Source organism: Remersonia thermophila, chromosome 3 (assembly GCF_042764415.1).
Source record: "Remersonia thermophila strain ATCC 22073 chromosome 3, whole genome shotgun sequence".
Lineage (NCBI taxonomy): Eukaryota > Fungi > Ascomycota > Sordariomycetes > Sordariales > Chaetomiaceae > Remersonia > Remersonia thermophila.
This window is the reverse complement of record NC_092219.1, coordinates 192,092-216,751: the sequence shown is the minus strand read 5'-3', so window position 1 is coordinate 216,751 and position 24,660 is coordinate 192,092. Positions and strand designations below refer to the sequence as shown.

General features: G+C 57.5%; 9 protein-coding genes across 9 annotated transcripts; 3 read left to right on the top strand and 6 right to left on the bottom strand.

The window, feature by feature from the left end:
* Positions 1-719: 719 nt before the first annotated feature.
* On the bottom strand, positions 720-1,795 carry VTJ83DRAFT_2882 (uncharacterized protein; the record flags this gene model as incomplete). Its single annotated transcript, XM_071009201.1, has 2 exons — positions 720-1,331; positions 1,496-1,795. The coding sequence occupies 2 exons, from the start codon at positions 1,793-1,795 to the stop codon at positions 720-722; spliced, it is 912 nt and encodes a 303-aa protein (XP_070866763.1).
* A 778-nt stretch (positions 1,796-2,573) lies between these two features.
* Positions 2,574-3,759, top strand: VTJ83DRAFT_2881 (uncharacterized protein; the record flags this gene model as incomplete). The annotated part of the gene is made up of 5 exons (XM_071009200.1): positions 2,574-2,673; positions 2,756-2,776; positions 2,850-2,981; positions 3,039-3,186; positions 3,258-3,759. The coding sequence occupies 5 exons, from the start codon at positions 2,574-2,576 to the stop codon at positions 3,757-3,759; spliced, it is 903 nt and encodes a 300-aa protein (XP_070866762.1).
* Positions 3,760-3,915: 156 nt separating this feature from the next.
* VTJ83DRAFT_2880 (uncharacterized protein) lies at positions 3,916-4,426 on the bottom strand (the record flags this gene model as incomplete). Its single annotated transcript, XM_071009199.1, has 3 exons — positions 3,916-4,059; positions 4,183-4,356; positions 4,409-4,426. 3 exons carry the CDS (start codon positions 4,424-4,426, stop codon positions 3,916-3,918), a joined length of 336 nt encoding a protein of 111 aa, XP_070866761.1.
* A 595-nt stretch (positions 4,427-5,021) lies between these two features.
* Positions 5,022-6,239, top strand: VTJ83DRAFT_2879 (uncharacterized protein; the record flags this gene model as incomplete). The annotated part of the gene is made up of 3 exons (XM_071009197.1): positions 5,022-5,042; positions 5,111-5,572; positions 5,658-6,239. The coding sequence occupies 3 exons, from the start codon at positions 5,022-5,024 to the stop codon at positions 6,237-6,239; spliced, it is 1,065 nt and encodes a 354-aa protein (XP_070866760.1).
* A 981-nt stretch (positions 6,240-7,220) lies between these two features.
* On the top strand, positions 7,221-7,943 carry VTJ83DRAFT_2878 (uncharacterized protein; the record flags this gene model as incomplete). Its single annotated transcript, XM_071009196.1, has 2 exons — positions 7,221-7,454; positions 7,569-7,943. The coding sequence occupies 2 exons, from the start codon at positions 7,221-7,223 to the stop codon at positions 7,941-7,943; spliced, it is 609 nt and encodes a 202-aa protein (XP_070866759.1).
* A 4,505-nt stretch (positions 7,944-12,448) lies between these two features.
* Positions 12,449-15,596, bottom strand: VTJ83DRAFT_2877 (uncharacterized protein; the record flags this gene model as incomplete). The annotated part of the gene is made up of 3 exons (XM_071009195.1): positions 12,449-12,963; positions 13,122-15,066; positions 15,138-15,596. 3 exons carry the CDS (start codon positions 15,594-15,596, stop codon positions 12,449-12,451), a joined length of 2,919 nt encoding a protein of 972 aa, XP_070866758.1.
* Positions 15,597-17,807: 2,211 nt separating this feature from the next.
* VTJ83DRAFT_2876 (uncharacterized protein) lies at positions 17,808-18,584 on the bottom strand (the record flags this gene model as incomplete). Its single annotated transcript, XM_071009194.1, has 1 exon — positions 17,808-18,584. The coding sequence occupies one exon, from the start codon at positions 18,582-18,584 to the stop codon at positions 17,808-17,810; it is 777 nt and encodes a 258-aa protein (XP_070866757.1).
* A 72-nt stretch (positions 18,585-18,656) lies between these two features.
* Positions 18,657-18,977, bottom strand: VTJ83DRAFT_2875 (uncharacterized protein; the record flags this gene model as incomplete). Its single annotated transcript, XM_071009193.1, has 2 exons — positions 18,657-18,852; positions 18,925-18,977. The coding sequence occupies 2 exons, from the start codon at positions 18,975-18,977 to the stop codon at positions 18,657-18,659; spliced, it is 249 nt and encodes an 82-aa protein (XP_070866756.1).
* A 3,540-nt stretch (positions 18,978-22,517) lies between these two features.
* Positions 22,518-23,770, bottom strand: VTJ83DRAFT_2874 (uncharacterized protein; the record flags this gene model as incomplete). Its single annotated transcript, XM_071009192.1, has 4 exons — positions 22,518-22,584; positions 22,686-22,986; positions 23,103-23,408; positions 23,479-23,770. 4 exons carry the CDS (start codon positions 23,768-23,770, stop codon positions 22,518-22,520), a joined length of 966 nt encoding a protein of 321 aa, XP_070866755.1.
* Between the last annotated feature and the right edge of the window lie 890 nt (positions 23,771-24,660).

Sequence of the window (24,660 nt, the reverse complement as noted above, 5' to 3'; positions counted from 1 at the left end):
CCGTCCGTCCGTTCCCTCCGGTGCCAGAGTGGGTGGCTGAGAGCAGCGAAGGGCTTTGTCTTGGTCCTGGGATAAGCCAAAGCATGCGTAGCGGGGAGGGCAGTGAGGATGAACCGAATGGCGCTCGAGTCGGACATCAAGCAAGACAGCTGCCGGAGGTTCAGGCTGGGGTGGATATGGACGGCGTCAAGGAAGATGCCAAGCAGGGCGAGGATGCAATCGGTACCGGACAAGGTTCACAAGCACAAAAAGATGGACATATCGAAGAAAGGAGGAACTGAACGTCAAAGGATCGGAAATGCTGGCTGGCGTCATTGGAAGAGGATTGGCTTGTGACAACATTTCTGAGGCTTCCTCCTCATCATCATCGGATCCGTAGATATGCGGTTACTCTAGGCTCCAGCTCACATACCATCGGTGCAAATTTCATCATTTTCCTCCTCTTCCTCATTCGTAAAAGGTGAGAACCATTTTCCTCAGCCACATGGTGCCAAAAGACCCAATTCACGATGCGATAAGTCCAGAGCGTCTGCTATCATAACGTGTATCACACAGTCAACCTAGTCGTTGATATCCCGTGAAACAAATTACCGGATACCAGTTTGGCCAACATTGAGACGGAATAGGACGCAGCGACATAGAGGACTAAAGTAAACCAGCTTGGAACGCATCTCATCGATCCAATTGGCCCCAACAGCTCTCCCTTCTCCCGCAGTCTTTCAATGCCGCGGCGCGTCCGTCAACGGCACATACCGAACCCCAAACAGCTTCTTCTGGGTCACCTTTCCCTCGGCATCCTTGTCGATGCACCACACATGCTGGCTCCACCCGCCCTCGTCATCCACCGGAATGAACATCCTCCCGGGGCTATTCAGCTGCTCGAGCAGCGGCGGATGCACCTCGGCCGCCGCGGCGCCGACGTGGATCGCATCCCACTTGCTGCCCTCCTCGCCCGGCTCGACCCACCCTTTGCGACCGTCGCCGACGCGGAACCTCACCCTGCCCCCGCGCAGCAGCTCCCTGCCGCGCTCGCTCTTGCCCACGTTCTTCTCGCCGAGGTCCCGCAGCTCGACGATGTGCTCGACGCCGACGACGAGCCCCCGCGGGCCGACGAGCTCGGCCAGGACGTGCGTCAGGTAGCCGGAGCCGGAGCCGATGTCGAGCACGCGCGGGGCCGGGCGCGGGCCGGACTCGTCGGTGGGCCGGACGTAGGGGAGCAGGTGCTCGACGGCGCTGGCGTGCATGTGCGGGGCCGAGATGGTGGCGGCGTGGCCGATGGGCTGCGGGGAGTCGTCGTAAGGGAAGGAGGGGGCGTAGTGGGCGCGGTCAACCTGAGAGATGCGTAAGCGGCGGGTGTGACGGAGGAGCTGTTGAGAGGAAGTGAGAGCAGCATGAGATTTTCCTAGGTATTATAGAGAAAATAGGGGGGATAAGGATGGTGGAAACAAGCCAAGCCATAATTGCCGGACAAGATCGATCCTAGGATCCCACATACCTTGAGGAAAGCTTCCTTCACTTCGGCATTCTTCAGCAACCCATTCCTCCACATATTCTCAACCAGCTCTGCATTCGAGGTGCCCGAGCTGCGCCAAGCCATCTTGACGATTTCGAGGTAGGACGGGCTGGAAGTGGCCCTGGACCTTGACAACCTGCCGTAACAGCGGGGATGTTGGTGATTTACGCGATGCAGCGGCACCTGACCTGAAAAGGCAGGGCAAACACCCTGGGCTGAGTGGGTGTTTGAGCCCAGGACGGAGTTGAGGCCTGTGCAGGAGGCCCGAGGGTGTGGCGGCATGCAGTGCAATCGGCGATTTCAACGGATCAAATCACGGCTTTGTTACGCGGACAGTTCACTCAACGAACCAGCAAGAGATAACGATCAAGTCAGGTTGCTATCACAAGGACAATCCGTTGGTGAAGGGGTGGAGAATCTTCAGACAAAAGCCGACTGACGTTGGAGGCGATGTAATAACATGCCACGCATGGGCAGCTGACCGGCATTGCCCCGCACCACGCACCCCTCTTACAAGTCCGACGGAACGGTGATATGGATGGACTGCATGCAAATGAGACAGACAAAACATGAACATGGCGAAGCTACCTGGAAGAGGAGAGGTATAATTACCAGACAAGAATTTTGCAATAGGGAAAATAAAACCAACAGAAACAAAGATAAATAGAAGAAAAAAAAGATCAAGGGAAAAAAACAAACCAAAAATACAACCAATATACCCGGTAGGTAGCCCGAGTACAACCCGATCGAGTCCCAGCTGCTGTGTCCGTCAATGGAATGGTTGGTCCCCCTACGGAGTTCGTTAGCGTTCGAGTTGGAACTGTTGGTAGCTACTGTGTAGTTGGTTAACTAGCTAGTTAGTTAGTGACTGTGGAAGGCGATTGCATCATCGGGCACCCCTGTCTCCCCCCGGCCCGCGGCCCCGCCATCGGCGTCGGTCTTGGCGGTCTTGGCGCTCCGGTCGGGAACCGCAAAAGTCTCAGGACGGCGCCGACTTGAGTCCGATTCAACTTTTGTGTTTGTGCGACAGCCACCCTCGAAGCCCGTATTCCCCGTCGCCATGTCGTCGGCGTCAGCCAAGCAAGAACATCCTGCCGTCAAGGGGCCCAGCGCCCTGCGGTCCATCCTGGCCGGCTCTTTGGCCGGTGCCGTCGAGATTGGTGAGTTTCGTTGCGCCGCCGCCGCCGCCCATCTGCCGCCGCCCCAGTTCCTCCGACCATCGCTAACGAGATCCTGTTGCAGCCATCACGTACCCGGCCGAGTGTATGCCACCCACCCCCCCCTCCGAAGTTTGCCTGGTGCGATGGTTGCGCGCTCTTCCGCTGACTTCCGACAGTCGCCAAAACAAGGACGCAGCTCAACCGCCGGCTCCCCGATGGCCAGAAGCTGCCGTGGCCGCCATTCGGCCGGCAGTGGTACGCCGGGTGCACCACCCTGATCATTGGCAACTCGGCCAAGGCGGGAATTCGTACGCGGCCCGGGCCGGCAAGAGAATTGGACACGCGTGGGCTGACGAAATAGCCAGGATTCGTCGCCTTTGACCAGTACAAGAGGCTGCTCGCCGACGAGAACGGCAAGATGTCGGGCCCGCGCAACGTGCTGGCTGGTTTCGGCGCCGGCGTCACCGAGTCGCTGCTCGCCGTGACGCCCACAGAGAGCATCAAGACGACGCTGTACGCTCTTTTCTCCCCGCTTTCCGCGGCGTTCCCATCCGCCTCCTGACCGATTTTGTCTTGTTTGCTAGCATCGACGACCGCAAATCCGCCAACCCCCGCCTGCGCGGCTTCCTCCACGCCGTGCCCATCATCTACCGCGAGCGCGGCATCCGCGGCTTCTTCCAGGGCTTCGTGCCCACCACGGCCCGCCAAGCCGCCAACAGCGCCACCCGCTTCGGCACCTACACGGCCCTCAAGCAGCTGGCCGAGGGCTACACGGCCCCCGGCGAGAAGCTGGGCGGCGCCGCGACCTTCGCCATGGGCGGCATCGCGGGCCTGGTGACTGTCTACGTCACGCAGCCGCTCGACACCATCAAGACGAGGATGCAGAGCATCGAGGCCAAGCAGCAGTACGGGAACTCGTTCCGGTGCGCGACCATCATCTTCAAGCAGGAGGGCCTGTTGACGTTCTGGAGCGGAGCGTTGCCGAGGTTGGCGCGGTTGATCATGAGCGGCGGTATCGTGTTCACCATGTATGAGAAGAGCATGGAGTTGTTTGATAGGGTGGATCCGGAGAGAAAGTACATTTAAAGACGCGGGACAAGGGGTTAGGGGTAGGCTTTTTTTTTTCCGGTTGGGGACGACGAATCTATACCCCCGATGATGAAGACGCAAAAGAACAAAACAACAAAATGAACTAGGGATCTGCGAATAAATAAATAAAATGGAATATCCTTGCCTCCCGCGTCACGTCAGCCTGATCATACCGCTCAACCGCTTGGCTATCCTCCCCAACCAGGACCGCTTCGGTGCTTCCTCCAACTCGCGCAGCAGGTCCTTGTAGTACGTCGGGTTGCTCTTGGGTTCCAAAAATTTGGCAGGTGGTTTGTACTGAAAACATGGCGTCAGCGCCGCGATGAACCAGGCATGCTGTCTCACCCGCCGTCTCTCCGGACCAAGTCTTTGAGTCCATGCTGCCTCGCCATGGGGCAAAAACAGGAGGCCCAACCCTACCTTGTTCTTGTACCGATCCTCAAGCAGAGAATACAGAGCGTTGACCTCCTTGAGCTCAGCCTTGCCTTGCTGCTCAAGACGCTTGAACAGGACGTCCCGCAACTGGCAGTCCGGGCGGAGGATGGCCTGCGGCCAGCGCGCCAGGGCGGTTTTTAGATGGGAAGCGGCGGCCGCCTGAGCCGTGTTAATGCATGATGAGAGCCGATGCCATGACTGGGTGACTTACACTTCGTGTTGCCGACATTGTGGGCTGGTGGGTGATTGTATCCTGTGGTTCGGGGTGGAATCGCCGACTGGGTGAGCCTCAAAATCCGTCGGTAGGTCCGGTCGCAATCCGCATGGCATGGCAGAATCGCATGCAATTCCACCTCTCTTGGCCGGAGCGGAGGTTCCACATCTCTGGGACCCACTCGCCGGCGGGTGGGTCTCGTCCGTCCGAGCGGCGGGCTGCCATTGGTGCCTCCCCCCGATCTGAGGCCGCCCTTCTGGTCTTGGCCGCTTTGTCACCTGCCAGGACCCGCCAAGAAGCCCCTGTTGGCCGGCTTGACTGCTTCGTCATGCCAGAGTCTTCTGGCGATTCGCTTCCCTCGGCATCCATTTTCCATCTCCCTCCCCTCTGCTTGACAAGTCGCCTCATCCTTCTTATCTCCCTTACGGTCGTCACGCAGACAACGTCATTCCCTTCGGTTCTCTCGTTATTGTTTGTTTTCTTTGTGCGCAGCTCGCTACCTGCAGCCCACGCCCCTATTCTCAGGACCCCTATCGCACAGCGGCCCAGGCGGCCAAACGACGCAACCTTCCCACGGTCTCCACGGGACGCCTGCATCTCCACCGTCGTCATGTCCGGTCGGTACGAGCGGGTACGTACTTGTCCCGCCAGCCGCGCGTTCGCACCACCGCAGGTTGGACTGACAAGACACCCCTCCAGGTCAACACCCACGACCAAGACGAGCCCGAGTCGTCCCCGGCGCGCGCCAACGCACGATCGAACCTTGCCGCCCCCAGCTCCCCTCCCCCCTCCTACCGCTCGCGCGCCTCGTCGCGGGACCGCGCCAACAACGCCGTCAATCCCGACCTTGCCGATGCGTTCGACGATGACGACTCGGACAGCGACGACGAGGCCGACGACAGGCAGCGGTTAGTCCGGAGCAACACCACCCCGACGCCAACGGGATCCGCGGCGCAGGCCAGCGGTACCACGACCGCCTCGGCGTCTTCATCCTCATCATCTACCCGGAGCGCGAGCCAATCCGCGCAACCACCAAGGCCCGTAGGCAGCGCGCCCACGACGAGGAGAGTCTACGGCAGCGGCATCCAGTCCGACGGCGTGTTCTCGAACCTGTCGGCCAAGCCGGACACGGGAGACAACGAGAAAGAGGAGGCGCCTCCAGTACGTTTCCCCACCTTTCCTGCCGCACCAGCGGCGTCTCGTCCAACGTCTTGCCCACCCGTTTGCTGACCCGCTCTCCCTGCAGTCCTACGAACAAGCCGCGGCCGACCAAGCCCCTCCCTACTGGGAAACCACCATCCTCGCCCCGGGCCTCGCCGGCCCCGACGACGTCTACATCGACGGCCTCCCCGTCGGCAACCTCTTCAGCTTCGTCTGGAACGGCATGGTGTCAATGGCGTTCCAGTTCGTCGGCTTCCTCCTCACCTACCTCCTGCACTCCACCCACGCGGCCAAGCAGGGCTCGCGCGCCGGCCTGGGCATCACCCTCATCCAGTACGGCTTCTACATGAAGAGCGCGCCCCCGCCGTCGTCTGGCGGAGGCGGGATGCATGGTCAGGTGGATAGCGATGGGTACGCGAGGCCGGCGGATCCGAACGCGCACGACTTCAACCCGGATGACGTCAACGCGCAGGAAGGCGGGAGCGGGGTGGACGGGAGCGACTGGGCCGCGTGGGCGTTGATGATTGTTGGCTGGTTTGTTCTGATCAGGGCGGTGAGCGATTACTTGAAGGCGAGGCAGCATCGGGATCTGGTGCTGCAGAGTCCGGATCGGGGGTTGGGCGTGCCGGTGATTGCGGTGGGGGAGGAGCCCGGGAGGGTGGTGTAAACTCCGTGAGAGGGAAAACAGAACTGCGGAGATCATAGGAGTGCGCATTTTTCTTTGTTGCCGAGTGGATCGTTTTTTGGGCGGGTGGCGGGCTGGTGTTTTGGTTCTCTTCCGTTGTGTACTACCTCTCTACCTGGATGGCTGTAGGACAATGCATCTCATGGAAACCATGGAATTTATTTTGGTCCTCTTTTGGTGGTTCTTCTCTGCATCGGTTTCGTGGTGGCGATGGAGAGAGACCTGATAGCCAGCCCTGATTACTTGTCACAAGGGTTCTCTGAGACGACCCGCGTTGTCTGAAAGCTTGGCTTCTTTGCTGCACGACTCTGCGTTGCCATTGTCCCTGCTCCCGAACCCTCTTTGATTTGTTCTTCTACCGTGTGGTGGTCTCATTCCGGATCGTTGAGAAGTCGTATGGGATTGAGTGACAGTCCAAGTGATGTAATGATTGCAGGACCGGGATGTCATTGGAGACCAACTCTTGCAAACTATCCCAGGCAAATGGAGAATGACAACCAACGACGTCAGCAATCTATCCTTTATGGCGTGCAGCCAGTTGCGGAGATCTGCAAGAGCGTCTTCAAGATGACATTGCTCACAACATGGTTGGTCAAGACCGAGGGCGGTTGCTCTTGGTCGATCGAAGATCTTGTCCCCGGATGTCGAAGTGGTGATGTCATGATCATGACAGTACCTACCGGCACCCTGTGAGCGACATCATCGATGCGTGTCTAGCACGGCCGGCCATCACATAAAAAGGCAGGTTTATGCGGGCGTACGTGGGCGATAGGATGGATTGCAAGAAACACCCGATCCGATTTATCGCTCTCGGAACGTCTCAACTCACCTCACCCAACCCACCCCAACCCCCCAGCGTTTCACTCACACCCCATGATCCGGACACGCATCCTCACCACACCGCTTCGTACCGCCCTCCACCGTCCAGTCCACGCCCGTCACATCCGCCCCCTCGCCGCCGCCATGTCTACCATTTCCGACGTTGTCACCAAGGACCACCGCGAGCTCGAGTCCTACTACAACGAAATCATCAACTCCAACGACCCGGACCACCAGGAGCGGTTCGGCAACCAGTTTACCTGGGAGCTGGCCCGCCACAGCGTCGCCGAGGAGCTGATCGTGTACCCTGCCATGGAGAAGCTCCTGGGCGACCGGGGCCACAAGATGGCGGAGGACGATCGCAAGGAGCATCACAGGGTACGCACATGCACATCATCTCTTGATCCTTACCTACGCCCCCCCCCCTCCACCCTCGCTGGCGTCGTTTCCCTTTTGGCGTGTCTTGAGCGGCCCGGCTGACGATGCGAGCAGGTCAAGGAGCTCCTCAAGGAGTTCCAGCCCCTCCGCGCCAGCTCGCCCGAGTACATGCCCAAGCTGCGCGAGCTGTGGGGGGCGCTATCGGCGCACATCGAGGAGGAGGAGCGCTCGGACCTGCCCGCGCTCGAGGCGGCGCTGAGCCAGGGCCAGGGCATCGGCAGCGGCGCGGGGGCGGAGGACTCGGCGGCCGTGGCCAGGACCTTTGAGAGGACCAAGATGTTCGTGCCGACGCGCAGCCACCCGAGCGCGGGGGAGAACCCGTACTTTGAGAGCGCCATGGGATTGCTGGCGGCGCCGGTGGATCGGCTGATGGATATCTTTCGAAAGTTCCCGGAGCAGCCGGCTTCGGCTTCTGCAGGGCCGAAATGATTGACAAGGGGGGGCGATGGCGAGAGGAGAGGAAAAAGGAGAGAACGTGGGAAACTGCTTTTTCTTTTTGGTAGACGAACGTCATCTGGAGCGGAGCTTGGAAGATTGTGAACCGTAGCCTATCCTTTCCATCCTCTAGCCAGGCAATAAGGGATGGTACCATCTGGAATTGGAATTCTTTTTGATTTTTGAAGAGTAAAAAAGGTAAAACCAATGCAACGGTTGGTCCAATAGTATTACAGTAGGGTAGCTGATCGAAGGGAGAGCCCCTTTTGATGAATCATCGCACGCAAACCAAGCTTTCTCTCGACCGGGTGACGCAGGGCAAGCCCCCTTGACGCGGGAGTCATGACCGCCGCCTAGCTGAGAGAGAGCGCAATCGAGGGCGCTCCAACTCTATTCCTTTTTGGACTGAGACAGCTACGGCTTTGGGCAGGAAATTAGACGTGGTGATTTGAAACGCTTGGCGATGTCGTCGAGGCAAAACGATGTCCGGCCTTCGTGCGGTGAAAGGTTTAATTACACAGGCCAAACACCTTCAAAACAAACGTCACGTTAATAACCATAACCACAGCGGATATTTGCACGAGAAGTTGATAACTGTTGACATGTGAACCCTGGAGAGGAACAGCGATATTACCAATCTCTTGGGTTTGTCGTCAGCACAAAAAAAGAAAGGAAAAGAAAAGAAAAACACATCCGGGGCTGTCAATCCCTCCTGTGACAGCCCACACATGAACAAACATCCAATAATTACCGGCCCGGCTTGGACCTCCTCGCTTGTTGATTCCCCACCACTACATTCTTCTCATTACCTTCCTGCTCAGCCACAGGGGAGGGGCCATGAACAGCAGACCGCTGCTGTCGATGCCCCCCCTCCTGTGGTCACCACGGCCCCGACCACTCTGAGCGCCATCAACGCCACCCTAACCACCACCACCACGCTCAAGCGCGTACGAGTCTGCCAAACTCCGTGCGGTTCTGATGCGCCGAGCTGTTCTGGGCGATAAGGTCCGGAAGGCTTTGTCAGCAACAATGTGATGTCAGCATAAGGTTCAGGGCTTTAAGGTCCAGGACCTAAGGTCCGGGACTGATAGACTGATAAAGGACGGAACCTCTTTTGTAAGTAGTCCGCCCCGCAGATCTGGAAGGACTTCTTCCTTCTTGATCCGCAACACACACAACAACTTACTGACTGAATTGACTTCCTACTGCCCTTTACAGCCTTTACCTCCATCGCGATCCATATTGCCATTCGTACGCCACCCGATACGCCTACCGTATCACCCCCTATGCGAACCTGATACGGTAGGCGTATCGGATGGCGCACAAGTGGCTACATGGCTCGCAATAGTAGCGAAGGCTGCAAATGGCAGTAGGAAGTCAATTCAGTAAGTTGTGCTATGTGTTGCGGATCAAGAAGGAAGAAGTCCTTCCAGATCCGCGGGGCAGACTATTTATAAGAGAGGTCCAGTCCTTATCAGCCTATTAGTCCCGGACTTTAAGTCCTGGACCTTAAAGATCTGGACCTTATGCTGACATAAGATGGTTGCTGACGAAGCCGTCCGGGCCGTATCGCCCAGAACAGCTCCGGGGGGCTCTCACCGCATCACTCAGGTTGTCGGTGGTTGTCGTCATGGTCAGTCGACCATGCGGGAAAATAAAGCTATGGAATAACAGCCAGAGAAACGGACTCGCGGATTGTGTCGCGGTCGCCGGTGCCACACTTGGTTGGTTGTGCGCCCTCGCTGGAGAAAATTGCCTTCCGCGATGCCCTGGGGAAATAATGAAACGAGTAGCGAAGGAGCTACCAGTTGGCGTGGTGGATAGAAGCCGCATAGTTGAGAGAACAGCTGGGGCCGGTCATCAGAGGGGTTGGACTGCCGGCGACAGGCTTCTCCGTGTCAAGCTGCGGGAAGGAAAGGAGGGATCCCCGTGGGAAATGGTCATGATAATTTTAAATACTGATTTTCGCCACAATGATGTACTATGTCCGGCGTCGCTTCAGAAAGTCGAGGCGTGGGGGGTTCCCAAGTTGAATGCCCTGACGGGGTAAAGCGGGAATGGGAGATAGAAGTGGGACAACGGAAGATATATAGAGAATACAATCTTTGAACTCTTGAGCGTCGTTGTCGTGGCAGAAGATGGTAGCCTCAGCACGAAAGCGTGGTGAGACGCCAAAGAAGGCGTCTTGTCAGAGAGGAAAGAGGGGTGAGATTCTGAGCTTTGACCTCTGGGGCGCAATCCTTTGGCTCCCAGCCCAGCAAGTCCATGCAGAACGCAAAACCAATGAGCCATTCCAGATTTGAGTGCTTGAAGCCGCCGGGATTGAAGGGGAAAGGTACAGAGGAAGGCCTGGCACTTTCTAGACCACCAGCATAGGATCTATTTGTAATGAAAAGGGTTTCACTGTCGGCGATGGAGGTATTGTCTCTCTGCTTTGTTTGCCATGACACGGAAACGCCTCTCTTTGTTTGCGTCCGTTTGACAACTTCCGCTCGCTTTACGCGGTGGTCTTTTTTGGAAAGCATGGGGAAAGCCAAACTACTCTCGAACCGCATGACAAAATCTTACATGCGTTACTTGGGCTATTTTTCACGCAGGCCTTGCAGGCTGGCGTCCTTTTTCGTACTCCAAATGAGACAGTGTTCCTTGATAACATCAAGACAAAACATCATTGCTATGATGCCTTTACTAGTCTTTCAACCCGACATGGCTTGGTTTACATGACCCGCCCAGGGGGACCGATCCGCTCGTGACGAAGACATATTTAGACCGGTGGCATCCAAAAAGCCTTGGACAGCATCGATGCAGGGTGAATGAGACAAGCTATGAATGGTGGAACGTCTTGCCCCTGAGCAAGTCAACAAAGGTGGTTGTCAAAGCAACGCCTTGGATGACGTTCGCGAAACGCGGCAAGTTCCGGGCTTCTTGGCGCGAACTACGGCGTACACTTGGCCGGCCCGACCTTCCATAGTTACCCCTTGTTCCACGGCAGACAGGGGCAGCGTGCGACACAGGACGATGCCTCTCCGAGAAACGTATGCTTGGAACTTCTGTCCACCAAAAACACCATTGACGGTAACTCTCCATGGTCCCAGGGTCTTGCATTCTGAAAGGTACTCGTCGAGCTTGGAGGTCAATGCAAGGAGACTGCCCATGGAATGCACAATGGAATGGAAGAGATATGGCATCGCCCAGTTTGACCGGTTATTTTTCTGGTCCAATTGGTATTGTTTGCATATTGTGAAACTCCGACTAAAAAAAGAAAAAAAAAGAAAAAACTTGGGAAGGAGGTTCAAATTCAAGAAGCACCGAGCGAAAACAAAGCTCTTCACATAACCCTCCAAGTTCTCAAGACAAACAAAACCGCCAAGAAAACAAACCAGAGAGCAACAAAAGGATGACCAAGAAAAGGACAAAATAAGGAAGGTTACGCAGATGAAGCAAGAGAACAAAGCATCTCCAAACCCCCAAGTTTCAAAAGGCAAGGCGGAGGGGACTGTGAAGCCAAGGAAGACAGAAACGGAAAAAGCGGTTGATCCAGCAAGAAGCAAAGTCGTTGTTTTGTCATCTGCATACTACACCCAAATAGTTACACTTCCGCTCCACTCTGTTCCCCAGGTCTCAGGTCTTGACTCAGGAAGCTCCACGTTCCATGTCCCTTCACACCCGCCATCAGCTCAATTCAACGTTGACCCACAGACGTTGCGCAACGCCTTACCAGTAAGATGAGACAGACATCAGCGACAAAGCCAGAGAAAAAAAGCATCTAAAAAGGGTGACGGCCATACCCGCCGCAGCCATGGTCGCCGCTCTCCAAAGGCCAAGGGATGGTCGCTAAAAGACCATGCCGCTGTATCCTCTGTGGGCTGGACTGCTGAGTACGTTGCTGGGGTCGTTGTGGCCTCGGGGCTCATGGCGTGTCCTGCCCGCAAGAACACCAAACAATGTACCCAAACATGGCATCACGTACAATCATATCTACGCAATACACGACAAACGAAAACCAAACAAATGTACCTCCCGTAAAATCTATGCTTCCTGGGTCAGGGGGTCTGCAGGCTCTCTCCGCTAACCACCTTATACATGCAAGGTCCATGCACCTCTGTCCATCCTCGCGCTGCCACATCTTGTCTGCATGTCCCAGACTCCCCCGCCGCCGCCGCACCCCGCCATGCCACGTGATGCAGAATGTCTCAGTTTATGTGGAGTGTATTCGTGAAGCCGCCAGCAAAACAAAGGGATGCAAGAAAGAAAAACAGAACAATAGCCCACTCCTGCTAGCCGATCCATGCTTGGTTGGCTCTAGCTGGGCACGGGCGCGAGGGAACAGCTCAGCATAGGTATACCACTTGTCCCATCACCCCCCAATCACCATCTCCAGCGCAAAGCGTTCGAGGCTCAAAGCTAGGAAGGGGTCCCCCCCTCCCCCCCTCCACGGCCGCCACGGCGGCCGAGCTGACCTCTCCGATGCTCGACGCCCCACCGCCCGAAGTCCCCGTTCAGCTGTCCCCGATCCCAGCCAGGAGCGCCACGCACTCAATGACGTCCTCGGGCTCGAGCAGGTGCCAGCGGGCAAGGGTGGCCTTCGTGGAAGGACCCACAGTCACGGTGAAACACTGGTCTGTGGTCAGCTCACCTGCACTCGCTGCCAGGGTGGCCTCCTTGCTGCTATCCGAAGCTGCAGCAGCGGTGGGAGGCGGGCTCGAAAGGGAGTTCAGAGCGCGGAACATGTCCTCATCCGTGAAGTCGTCGCCCAAGCAGAGGACGAATTCCACCTTCTCAGCTCCGTTGCTGTTGTAGGTGGTAACAAGGCGCTTGGCAATCTCGCCCTTGTTGATGAACGTCGGGCGGACTTCGAGGTTGGCCTTACCAGCCATAACCTCGACTTCCCACCTGCGGCCGACGGTGGTCTCAAGTTCCTTATGGCATTCGTGGGCCATGTGGACGCCTTGTTCGGGGTCGGCGAGGCGGTAGTGCCAGGTCAGGGCGCAGCGCTTTTGTTCGATGAAGGATCCTGCGCAGCAAGTCGACGGTCAGCAGTTTGCTTCAGAAAAGAAGAGTCATGAGACAGCAAGAGAGGGAGAGAGAGAGAGAGAAGGCAATGACACCCAGAAAAGAAAAGAATGGCAAACGGAGCAAAGGCTTGAGGGGAGGGGGGGAAGCAGGACTCACCCGGCACCCGGTCGGTATACTTCTGGAACACCTCCAGCACCTCCTTTTGCCAGCCCATATCGAACTTCTCGGCCAGGTTGACCCACTCGGTCTCTCCGGGATTCCGCATGAAGCTGCCGTGCTCCGCGCTAAATCCCAACTGCGTGATGTGGCCCAGATGGTGGGTCAAGAAGTCTTGGTCGCGACCCGAGATGATCCACACGGCATTGCTCGGATCCGCCGCCAGAGCCTTCAGGCTTGCGATGACGCGCTCCGAGGGCACCGCCGCGCTCGGCTCGCGCACGATGGGCGTCAGCGTGCCGTCGTAGTCAAACATGAACAGGCGCTTCCCGCCGGCCGCCGCGGCGCGGTACTGGCGCAGCAAGGCGGACCTATCGAGCAGCGGGGTCGCGGTCAGGCTCTTGCGGCTGCCCAGGACGGTCACCAGACGGCGCAGGAAACCCGCGATCCAGTACTGGACGTTCTTGGCCGTCACGTGCGCCAGAAGGCTCTGCTCCATGGCCTGACGCTTGTCCTGGGGCATGACCAGGGCGTTGTTGATCTGCATGGCGACCCCGGTAAGGTCCCACGGGTTGATGTGGATGGCATCCCTGAGGGTACCGGCGGTGCCGCTGAACTCGGACAGGATCAGAGGGCCGGCGGTCTGGCGCTGGCAGATGACGTATTCGAGGGCGGTGGTGTTCATGCCGTCGCGGACCGAGGTGATGAGGCCGATGTCTGCGGCCCGGAGGAGCGCAAAGTACTCATCCTGGCTGACGTACTGCGGATAGTGGAGGACGGGAGAGAAGCCAATGGAACCGTAGGTGCCGTTGATCTTCATGACCAGCTCATTGACGCGACTCGAGATCTTATCCTCGGGTTCGTCCTTCTCCTCCTCGATGTTGGTCGGCGACGTGACCTGGATGAGAACCACCTTGTCGCGCCACTCCGGGTACAGCTCGAGGAAGCGCTCAAACGCCATCAGCTTCTGGGCGACGCCACGAACAGTGTCGAGACGATCGCGGCCGACAATGATCTTCTTGCCGGCGTACATCGCCTTGAGGGTCTTGTACTTTTCGGTGACGGAGTCCGTGTAGGCGAGCTTGGCCACCTTGGCGGCGTCGATGCCGATGGGGAAGACGCCAACCTCGACGCGCGAGCCGTAGGCGTCGACGCCCGAGCTGTCGGAGGGGAACTTGAGGACCCGGCCGCAGCAGCTTGTAAAGTGGCGCGAGAAGCTGAAGCTTTGGAAGCCGACCAGGTTGGCGCCGAGCACGCCCTCGAGGACCTCCTTGCGACGCGGCAGGCAGCGCAGGAACTCGCTGCTCGGGAAGGGGGAGTGCAGGAAGAAGGAGATGTACATGTGCGGGGCACGCTGGCGCAGCATGCCCGGGAGCAAGATCAGGTTGTAGTCGTGGATGACGACAATGTCGCCGGGCTTGTAGACCTCGAGGATCTTGTTGGCAAACTTTTGGTTCATGCGGAAGTAGTCGGCCCATTGGGCGCGCTCAGCCCGGCCGTTGGTGGGCTCGTGCTGCTTGTAGTGGAAGAGGGTGTAGAGCTCGTGCTCGGCGTAGCGGCGCCATCTCGCCTGGTCCTTGAGACGGATGCCTTCGTCGCTCAAGTCGGCGTCGTCGGCCAGCCATACGGGCACCGTCTTGATCCTGTTGTTGTGCAGGAGCTGGTTCTCGAGGCGGAGCATGTCCTCCTTGGGAATCCACAGACCGTCCGACGTCGGCGGGGTGATCGGCCGGTCTTGGCTGCTGAGCGGGATGGGCTTGGAGAGGGCATTGAGGGCGGCGAGGTGGACGGTGGTGGCCGGCGGGGTGGTGGGCGGCGAGAGCTCCTCGGGCTCTTCGATCTCGCCGGTCCAAGCCACCACGGTGTGGTTCCATGGCGATTCGTCCGACGAGAGGTACGAGAAGGCGTCAAAGAGGGCGGATTGGCCGCGTCGGGGAGACAGTTCCTGGAGAGGGAAATCGGCGACGTCAGCAGATGGCGCCCTGCGTAGCCAGCGCCGGCGAGAGCATAACTCACCCAATCCGCACCCTTCCGGTACTTGACGGTGTGAGGAATGTTGAACGTGGCCGAAATGATGTTGCCCGTCAGAGACAGGTCCGGGCAAATGGCGCGGATGTCCGAGAGGGATTCGGAGGGATGCAGAGCGGCCTCGCTGACGCGGCGCAGGTAGTCGACGCCCTCGCGGACACCCGTCTCGAGCTGCTTCTCGAAGGGCTGGCCCTCGAACGCCGAAGGGTTCAGGGCGGGCGAGGGGGCCATGGCGTGGTCGGCTTGGTGGCGCGAGAAATAATCGGTGCGCAGCGCGTCGCCGTTTTGTTCGGCGGCTTCCGACTCGTACGCCTCTTTGGTGATGCCTGGGGTTACGGGGACTTCGTCGGCGGGAATCGCGCTTGCGGGCTGGGTGAGGTCCAAGCTGGCGAGGCCATTGGGAAGCTCGCCGCGGGCGTTGTCGGACCCAGCAGCAGTGGGATCCATGGCCGAGTCAGCAGCGGTGTTGTAGAGGTCGACTTCGAGCCAACCTTTGGTGCTGGACACGAGGTCAGGCGTGTCCAAGATCCGGCGATGGGGGAGGGCCGCGCCGAGGGAAGGACAGGGATGCGCCTGGAACGGAATGGAAAGAAAACGGGGTGTGCGAGGTGGTGCTGGGAAAAGAGAAGGTCGAGGCACGGCACGGTAGGTAGGAGGCAGGTAGATAACGGGTCCGGCAACGGCAAGCGCCCTTCGTTCGTTTGTTGGTTTGGATTATAGATAGATTGCCAGGAAAGCGGAAAATGGTCGGGGAGCGGAGGACAAGGCAGCGGCACACACACAACACGGCGTCAGCGGGGCCACACGCTCAGTGGCACCCTGGTGACACTTGGGCTTGCGGGCCAACCTGGAACCTGACAACCTGGAAGGCGATTCGAGGTTCCGTGCAGGCAGGCAGGCAGGCACCTAGGTACCTAGGCAGGGCGGTCGGCACGGTAAGATGGACGGCTTGGGATGGAAGTGGTGAACAACTGGAACCTGGAACAGAGAAAGCGGGCTTTTGACGAGCAACAAACACGACAGACTCGAATCCAACCCGGCCGAAAGAGACAGGTCCCGTCCCGGATCTGCTCTAGGTGGTCTGCGAACTCGGTCCGGAAGCCTGAGGTGGGCCCTTGCTCCGACCTGCAGTTCCAGTCCGCGGGTGTGTTGTTCGGCTCGGTGGATCCCTTTCGCTCTTTCGCTGGCTCCCTCGTCAAGGAGACGGTTACTCAAGATGAGACATTCGAGTCATGGAGGCGGCATCTTTGCGGGTTTTCTGCAAAGCACCCCCCCCCCCCCCCGGCAGGCACGCTGATCTTTCTTCCCGGTGCTGGATCAACATTTTGCTCCCGCTGTCGAGCTAAAAGCGCCAACGCCCCCCCAATTCGGCGAATTGGTTTGCTCCTCGAATCGCCCGGGCAAGAAACACCACGCAATGGCGGGGTATTACGTCGCTGCTCCGACCAAGGTGGGGTTGGCCATGGTGGGGCTCCGATGGCAACGGCCCACTTCACATGTCGGGCGCATTCACACCGCTGCGCCGCTGCTGCTGCTACTGCTGCTGCTGCTGCTGCTGCTGAGGCGGAACGGTGCTCCTGGCCAACAGGAGACTAGAGTCCCTTGTGTAAATCAAAACATGCCAACGCCAATGCTCCCCGTCCATCGCAGCCCTGGATGCCTGGATTTGTTGTTGTTTTCGTCTGCAAAGCTTTGACCACACCCGACCGCGCCTTTTTGTTTGTTGCGTGTGGTCTGCATCAAACTTTATCGGGTCGATCAGGCCTGAGGCGGAAGAACAGGGATCTCGGTCGAATCCGTGCCTGGCACAAAAGTGGATCCGGGATGACGGGCCTGCAAGACGTTGGCCAGGTCCGGCGACGACGCCCCGCCAAACAGTTAACGTTAGCCTGGGGTGGCCGCCCAAAAAAAAAAAAAAAAAAAAAAAAAAACCCGTCGTTGTAGGTCCTTCTCACAGATGGATCTCTTGTGACTAACATCTTCCAACGCGGAGCGCCGTCCGTTCAGGCCATTGGACTATTAGTTCGATGGTCCAGCCTACCCGACTCTTGTCACAACTTGTCAAGTGTTCAACCAGGGGTCGTCGACGCCATCTCGAGCGTCTCTGGTGTCTCGGTTTTTCTTCCCAGCAAGCTCTGTAAACTGCGCCATTTTCGTCGGCCATTTTCCCTCTTCGCTTGCCGCTCGTTTCGCTCCATGATTCCGTGTTGCCGCAGTTGAGCCGGTGAATTTGGCCGCATTTCCCCGTCGATACGGGCGTCTCGTCTCGTCTCGGCCACGCTGCAGCGAGCGACACCCGGCCCAGAGCCCGCCGCGGCCGCTTGCATCACACCGTGGCCGCGAAATGGCGTGTGTGCCCGGCTCCTGGCATGCACGAAATCTTTCACATGGCAACGCCACGCTTCCCAACTGGCTGTTGACGCTATGCGACCCTGTGCCGCACGCTGTGGCCGTCGCTTTGCTCTGTTGCCCTGCTAACTACCGCTAATGTCGTCACGCCGCGCCGCGAGGTCGCCCGTTGGACCCCTTCTTCCCGGTTCGTCATTTGCTTGGCGAGTTGGTGCAGCCATCTAGCGCTCTTGTCCCCATACTGGCTCTCTGACACGAGGTTTGGGCAGAATCATGTCTTGTCATGCCGTACATGATATCAAGTGGGAATTACCAACACCAAACAATCAGACAAATTAAAATCAAGATACCCGGCCAAAAAAGGCAATAATAACAGGCAACAACGAAGAAGAATAGTCCCACGACCTTCATAATCAATTGCCAATTGAAGCTCGGGGTTGTGACTTGAGTGTTCTCATGGCGCGAGCGAACAGCGCTTCTCATGCTCTTTGAATCGTCCAAAATGCTCGTGGTCTCGAGCACCTCAAAATTTTTGGTCCAGCGCATCACTTGGAACATGTCGAGCGCAAAGGCTGGGCAAGTGTTGGCGTCCAGGAAGTCGGTGAAGGTGGGGTTTTTGAGGAGGGGGACTCGGGCGGCGTAGACGAAGGTGATGAAGAGAGCGCGGACACGGCCGAGGCCCAATTCCTCTAGTGGATTGGAGGGCGCTTCCTTCGCATTGCTGTTCTCCTGCGTTTCCCCGGCCTGCTTCATGCTGCCGTTGTCGGTGGTTGTGGATGTGTCAGAGCTGGCGCCATTGTTCCGGCCAGCGTCGGCATGGCAGCGCTGGATGGGCACGTCCTCCCACACAAGACAGACAGCGCTGAGAAACCCAGGCATCCAGTCGGATGCGTTCTTGAACCGGAGTTGGCTGTGGCGAAGTATCTCATCGAACTCGGACCCCAGAGCGTCGAGGGCCAGCTCGGTCAATGGAGATAAACCAAAATAGTCGGCCACCGTATAGGCATTGTAGCAGGCGACAAAGTTATCGCGGTCCCCAGGGCGACGGAAATCAGTAATGTTGAAGGCTACACGACATGAGGACATGTTGGCGGCATGCCGTGAACGGGATCAAGCCAAAGCCCTCATGTATGAACGCACCACCCGTATACACAAAGTTCAACAGAGCGTCGACGCTGTCGGGATCCGATCCGTATCTTGTATTTCGACGACGCCGGTCGATGCCTCTTTGAACGGGCCCGTCAGAGCCTTTTCAAACCATACGCTACGTGTGCACAAGATGTTTCTGTGCAACTTCCAGGTCTTTGCACCGCATTTAACGGTAACATCAGAGAAGGCCCCGCGTCGAAGGAGCCTGAAAGTCGGGTCGTCAGCCACGTCGCATAGGGGCCTGATGCGCTAACGTACGCTGCCAACACAAACTTACTTGCTATCGGCGTCTATCGCGAAGCTGCGGCTAAAATAGGTGTTATGTGCCATGATGGTTCTTGACGGCGCTGGTCTGTCTGGTCTTTCAAAAAGCGAGGGGCAAGGGAGGAGATGGCATCTACCCCGCTCCCGCAAGGCTGCGTGTGAAAGCTCTCGCCCGGCCCGATCCATTGGATCAGGTCTCTCATCCCGAACCGATGGAGTCTTGGATTTGCCCTTTGTGCTGCATAATACCCATTAGCATCTCGGCTTCTTAGCAACCACCCACAGATAGCTAGCTACCTAGCTTCCTGAGGGTATTTTGCTCCTTCTTGGCAACCCCAACACACCCATCAGTCATGAGCTTGATCAACAATCACGCTCCGCAAAAAAACACTCCTTGAGAACAGTATTATGGACACATGCGGGCACGACCTCGCCATGAGAACCGGAAAAGAGTAAAGGTTCACGGTGGAATTCGGTGTCCCAAAAGGAACGTGGCGGTTTCTGGCCAAGTCCGCCACAAAAGCCTGACAGCATAGCTCGAAGTATCGGACCATCCTCCAGGGTATCTGAACGCTGTCGGAGCGCCCCCCGAGAACGGCCTTTTCTAGAGCTGGAGCCACCTTGGCCTGAGGAAGATCTAAGACGGGATCCATGTATACCCTCGGCTGGTTCCGTACTTGGGCTCAGAACCCATCCTGCCGGAGGTTTCTTCCCCAGTTGCTCTGCGCAATCCCAGCAATAAGGGGCCACCTGCACTTCGGGTTGAGCAATTGGAAAGGTTGAGAGAGGAGTTGGGCAACAGAATAGGATGGATCAGGCTTCAGTTGATGCGAGGAATCAAACTACTAGTTAGCGCCAGGCGAGGAAAAGAGAAATCCGTGTCCTGCCTCGTCCGAAACCAAACTTCCATTGGGAACTCGGTTTGGTAATTGAGATGCCAAAGCCACTCCGAGGGTTCCCTTCACGTTGCGTCACATTCCGGAGTGGGTTTACAGTCGATACGACTTGTCCTCAGGCGGTCGACAATTGTATTGTATGACCCTAAGATTATGATCATAACCTCCTAAACCGGAGCCACAAGTGGCAGAAATCGATGGAAGAGATGTCAGAACGATGAAGATTAGCAGGCTGCATGTAAAAATATACCATGCCTGGCGGTTGGGCCAATGTTGAACGTCTAGAAGGCTCAGCTACAAACCCAAAATTCCTGGCCTGATGTCCCAACGACAACACAGGGCTCGTCGACATGGCATTATGAAGGTTGCCAGGCCATCTGTGCAAGCATTCTACGCCGTACTTGTACAAGTCAAATCGCCCACGAGGAAGCTGATGAGGCTTGGAGGATGCTGGCCGGGCCAACTCGAAGGGTTGATGGTCCTTTGTTTTTGCTTGCTCCACACGCAAAAATCACTGTCTAATCGTTGAACTTCTCTGAAGCTTGCTGTGTCATGGTTGAGTCGCTGTTCAAGCCACCTCCGTCGCTCCCAACCCTACTCTGCCCGCGTCACCCTACCTAGGAGGATGGGAGGCGTCAGGGTTGCCTCGCCGAGCATCACTCAACAAGGTAATTATCAGCACGATCTCAGTTTCTACCTTGTCTTTGCGGAATTGTGAGGATGTCATAATCCTCCCCTAGCTACATGTCTTCCGAAAGCCAATCTTCGTCTTTCATCCTCTTCACACATTCTGGGCAATACCTTTTGACGTTGAACGCCTCGACCTGTAATACCGGAAAGTACCACTTGGCCTTGGTGGCAACGTCTCTGTTGTTCATTCTACGGACAACCGATTGGTCCGGGCACTTTGGGATTTGTGAACAAGACGAGCAGGTGCTCCAGGATTCGCGTGGATAGGAGTAGCGCATATCGAAATCCCGGTCAGGGTTTTGGGCAACAAAGTCCCGGGCGGCACGCATAGCGCGAAACATGTCGAGCACGAGGGTTGGCGGGGCGCGTGTGTCGAGGAATTTGTTGAAGTCTTGATTCCGAAGAAAGAAAAAGCGTGCGGTGTGAATGAATGTCAGGAATGCAGAGCGGATTTCCTGGAATTTCCATCCGGAGTTGTCATCCCAGATGCGGAAGGCTGCCTCGATGAACTCGGGCATCCAGTCGGTGGTCGCGTGGAACTCCAGCTGAATCGAAGGGAGTTTGGTGTTAAACTCATCCTGGAGAATGTCGAGCGCGACTTTCGCTAGCGAGGCCATGGAGAAGTAGTCGGCGATGGCGTACATCTCGCAGGAGCTGGCGAAGTCTGTTCCCAGTGCCCAGGAAGGCCGCAGTGTCACAGGGTCGCAGACTAATGAAACTGGTCAATAAGAGAGTTATGAGTGGGAAGAGATGATTAGAGCGGCAACACCAGACCGGCTATTGTGTCAACCATCTGGTGCATTGTAGGCTCGGTAGCTGTGGGATACTGGTGCCTTGCGGCAAGAATGGCGGGAATGTTGGAAGCTTCACATACCGCCCGTGTAAAGGAAGCGTATGACAAAGTCAATCACATGCGGCTCAAGCTCGTGAATCTCCACGACGCCAGTCGACGCCTCGACGAACTTGCCCGCCAAGGCTTTCTTGAACCACAGGCTCCTGGAGCAGAGGATATTCTTGTGAAGTTTCCAGGTCCGGTTTCCGCATTTTATGGTAGCATCGGAGAACTCGCCGGTCAAGAGCAAACTGGTATGAGTGGTTATTATGAGTCAGCTGGCAGGTTAAAAGATCATATAGGCTAGATTTCTCAGTTGTACTTCTCATCCGCCTCCATGAAGCGATTGTCTAGGGAGGCTTCCTTGTCCATGGTCTTTGCGAAGGCCTGAGGATGTCGAGATCTCAATGATATTGCTGGAAGGTTTGCCTTTTGGTGGAGGAAAAAAGGGAAGCCTGGATCTCAGTGTGGGAGAACGAGGAGATTGGCTATATTCACTGGAGTTGACGTCAACTGTTACTGACATCCCGCTCTATGTCACCTGATGTTTCGCGGTTCTGGAGGGGCTTCAAGAGGTGCTTTGCGCTCAGAGGTCCACGTTTTGCAAGCCTGCAGAGGTTTGCAGATATTAAGACGCAGACCGGAGAAGAGAAGGAAGCTCCCCAGAGGCAGCCATTAAGAAGCGTGCAGGATCTAATTACGGCTTGCAGCTGCGGTTCAGAGCTTCAGACCAAAAGTTCGCGAGCCCATTCTCCTCAGGTGCCCAAGGGTTACGCCATGCTCAAGGAGTAATAAACAAACCGGACAAGTTACAAGTTCCCATTGCGGGCGTTGCAAACGTCTCGTGGCGTTCTGGCAACACTGGCAACGACTCCAAAGCCATCTGCCAGATCGATGAGGAAGTGAACGAAGCACGACACTTGGTATCTTCAGGTTTTACCCTGGCTTCACGAGATGCAGGCGAGGGGGAATATATCCCAATATGCAAAATATGTCCGCCTCGTTCCAATCAGAGGGATACACGCAACACCATAACTCCCCGAGACCGTCCAACCAAACCCAACTCCAAAACACACATTTTCTCATCCAGCCCATCACCACCTGCCCCGCCCCTCCCCTACCAGCTCAACTGGCATATTCTCCCCCAGCCCGGCCAACTCACTCTTGCCCCACGGCCCTGGACTCAAACTATTCCCGGTCGTATTGCTGGACGCATACCCTCCCGGACTCTGTCGCTGCTGCTGCTGCTGTCCCACTGGGCCCCTATCCCCGTGCAGCTCCCTGACGCTGACACCGTGAGCCTCGCTTCCCGGCAGCTCGGCTTTCTCCCCATTCGAAGGGGTCCCGCCGCCGTACCCGCCAGTGTAAAACCCTCCTCCCTGTGCCGTTGCCTGGGCAGCGACGGCTTTCTTGGCTCGCTGGTAGCCAACCACGACTGCCACGGCGATGAGGAGGGTCACCCCCACGCCGGCACCGACGCCGAGGCCGATCTTGGCAGCGTCGTTCATCCCGCCGCCGCCGCTGCTGCTGCTGCTGCTGGGGGAGGCCCCTAGCACGGCGGTTGCAGTTCCAAGGCTGGTCGTGGGGAGCAAGTCTTCATCGTCGTCGTCATCGCCGTCGCCGTCTCCGATGTCGGTTGGTTGGTTGCCGTCGGCATCTAAGCGGATGAATGTTAGCGAGGACCGGCCCGCCGGGCGAAGCAGGACGGAGAGATTGTCAGCTTTCGCACAGCAAGCGTACCTGTTTGTGTTGTCTCCCCACCCTCCGACGGACTCGCACCCGGAGCGGCGTGCAGGGAGGTCGTCCTGGAAGTTGGCGCTGGTATGTGCGCGTTGGATGTCTGCCTGCTGCTGGACATGCCGCCCGGTGCCGGGAAGGTTTGAACAGGCAGAGCGTTTCCGATGCTCGCGCCGGGCAGGGTGAACACGGCCGTGTGTGTTTCGCAACACCGCGTCTTTTCGCGCGCCGACTCGCAGCAGTAGGCCCCCGGGTCTTCGTACCCCTGCCCGATGCATTCCCATACCTGCACGCCGCCTGCGCCGAAGTTGTATGCGGATGAGTTGGTGGCCGAATCTTGGTCTGCGATTCCGTATCAGCAAGCTCTGCATCCAGTTTCTTCCTCCAAGAATCACAAAGGTCCCGCGCGTACTTATCCGGCATTTCTGCGGGCAGATGGGACTCTTCCACGTCTGGTCGGTGCAGGTGCCGCGGGCGAAGCTGATGCCGCGCGTCGGGCCTGTCCCCGGGTTAAGACACAACCCGGACGAAAGGCAGGCATCGCGGCTACCACAGCACATGCTGACGGGGGCGCCGGGGTCGCATGGGACATCTTCCGGGTTGACATCGCCGTTGGGGAAGAAGCACCGTATCGCGCCACGGGCGCTGGGTGCCGCCGCCACCGCCAACAGCAACGGCAGCGCGGAAGGTGGTCTGATTCTCATGTCAATCTCAGAACGGCGTGGTTCGCTGCCCGCAGGTGGAGGAGAACGCGTTCAGACGTCTGGTGATATGTGCGTTGGCGTTGAAGGTGATTGTCGCTGCCTTGAGGGGGATTTGGTGTGATGTCCCAGGACGCCGGCAATGGCCCCATGGGACGTGGCCGTCCTCCATGATGATGACGAGCATGCCGCCCGAGAAACCCTGCCGTTCCGGCTAGTGGGAGCACGGATCATGAACCTGCAGAAGCGACGTGAAAGAAAGCTTGGGGTGGTGCGCGCCAAGCCGTCTCCGCAAAGCGAAACCACGGCACTGTTAGCCCAGCGTTGCCTCTTTGGGAATGGAAGGCCTGAGACGCTGTCTCATCGTCAAGGTTACCGAGGAGCCGAAGCCACATTACACGGTTAGACGTGACAGGGCTTGCTTGGCTTGAGCACGCTGCAGGCGCTCGGGCCCGGCGGTGCTTTGGTGTGGTCAGCTGTGACAGCAAAAACGGATCCGCTGATGCTGCCATCAGCTAGTGCACCATATATACCTGCTACTGCAACATCAGCAGACACTGGGAGTCCCGTGGGGCTGGACGTGCCCCTTACAATATTATATGACAACGACGTCCAACTCTCCTCAAAGAATGAAATTGAAATACGAAATACAATCAAAACGAAAGGAGAGAAAGAAAAGAGGGAAAAGAGGGTGGACCGAGAGACCCAACCGCGGCGTCAACACATTGTCAAATGACAAATGGCATGCGCCCGGTTTGACATGTCGTTTCAGAGAGGCGTGGGTCCGGACCCGGGAGATGGGTTGCCCGAGCCAGGATTCTTGTTGACGATCATGTCAAGGCGGGAAGGGAAGTGGAGGGAGGAGGACGATCAAGCCGCCAAAAGCTGACAAC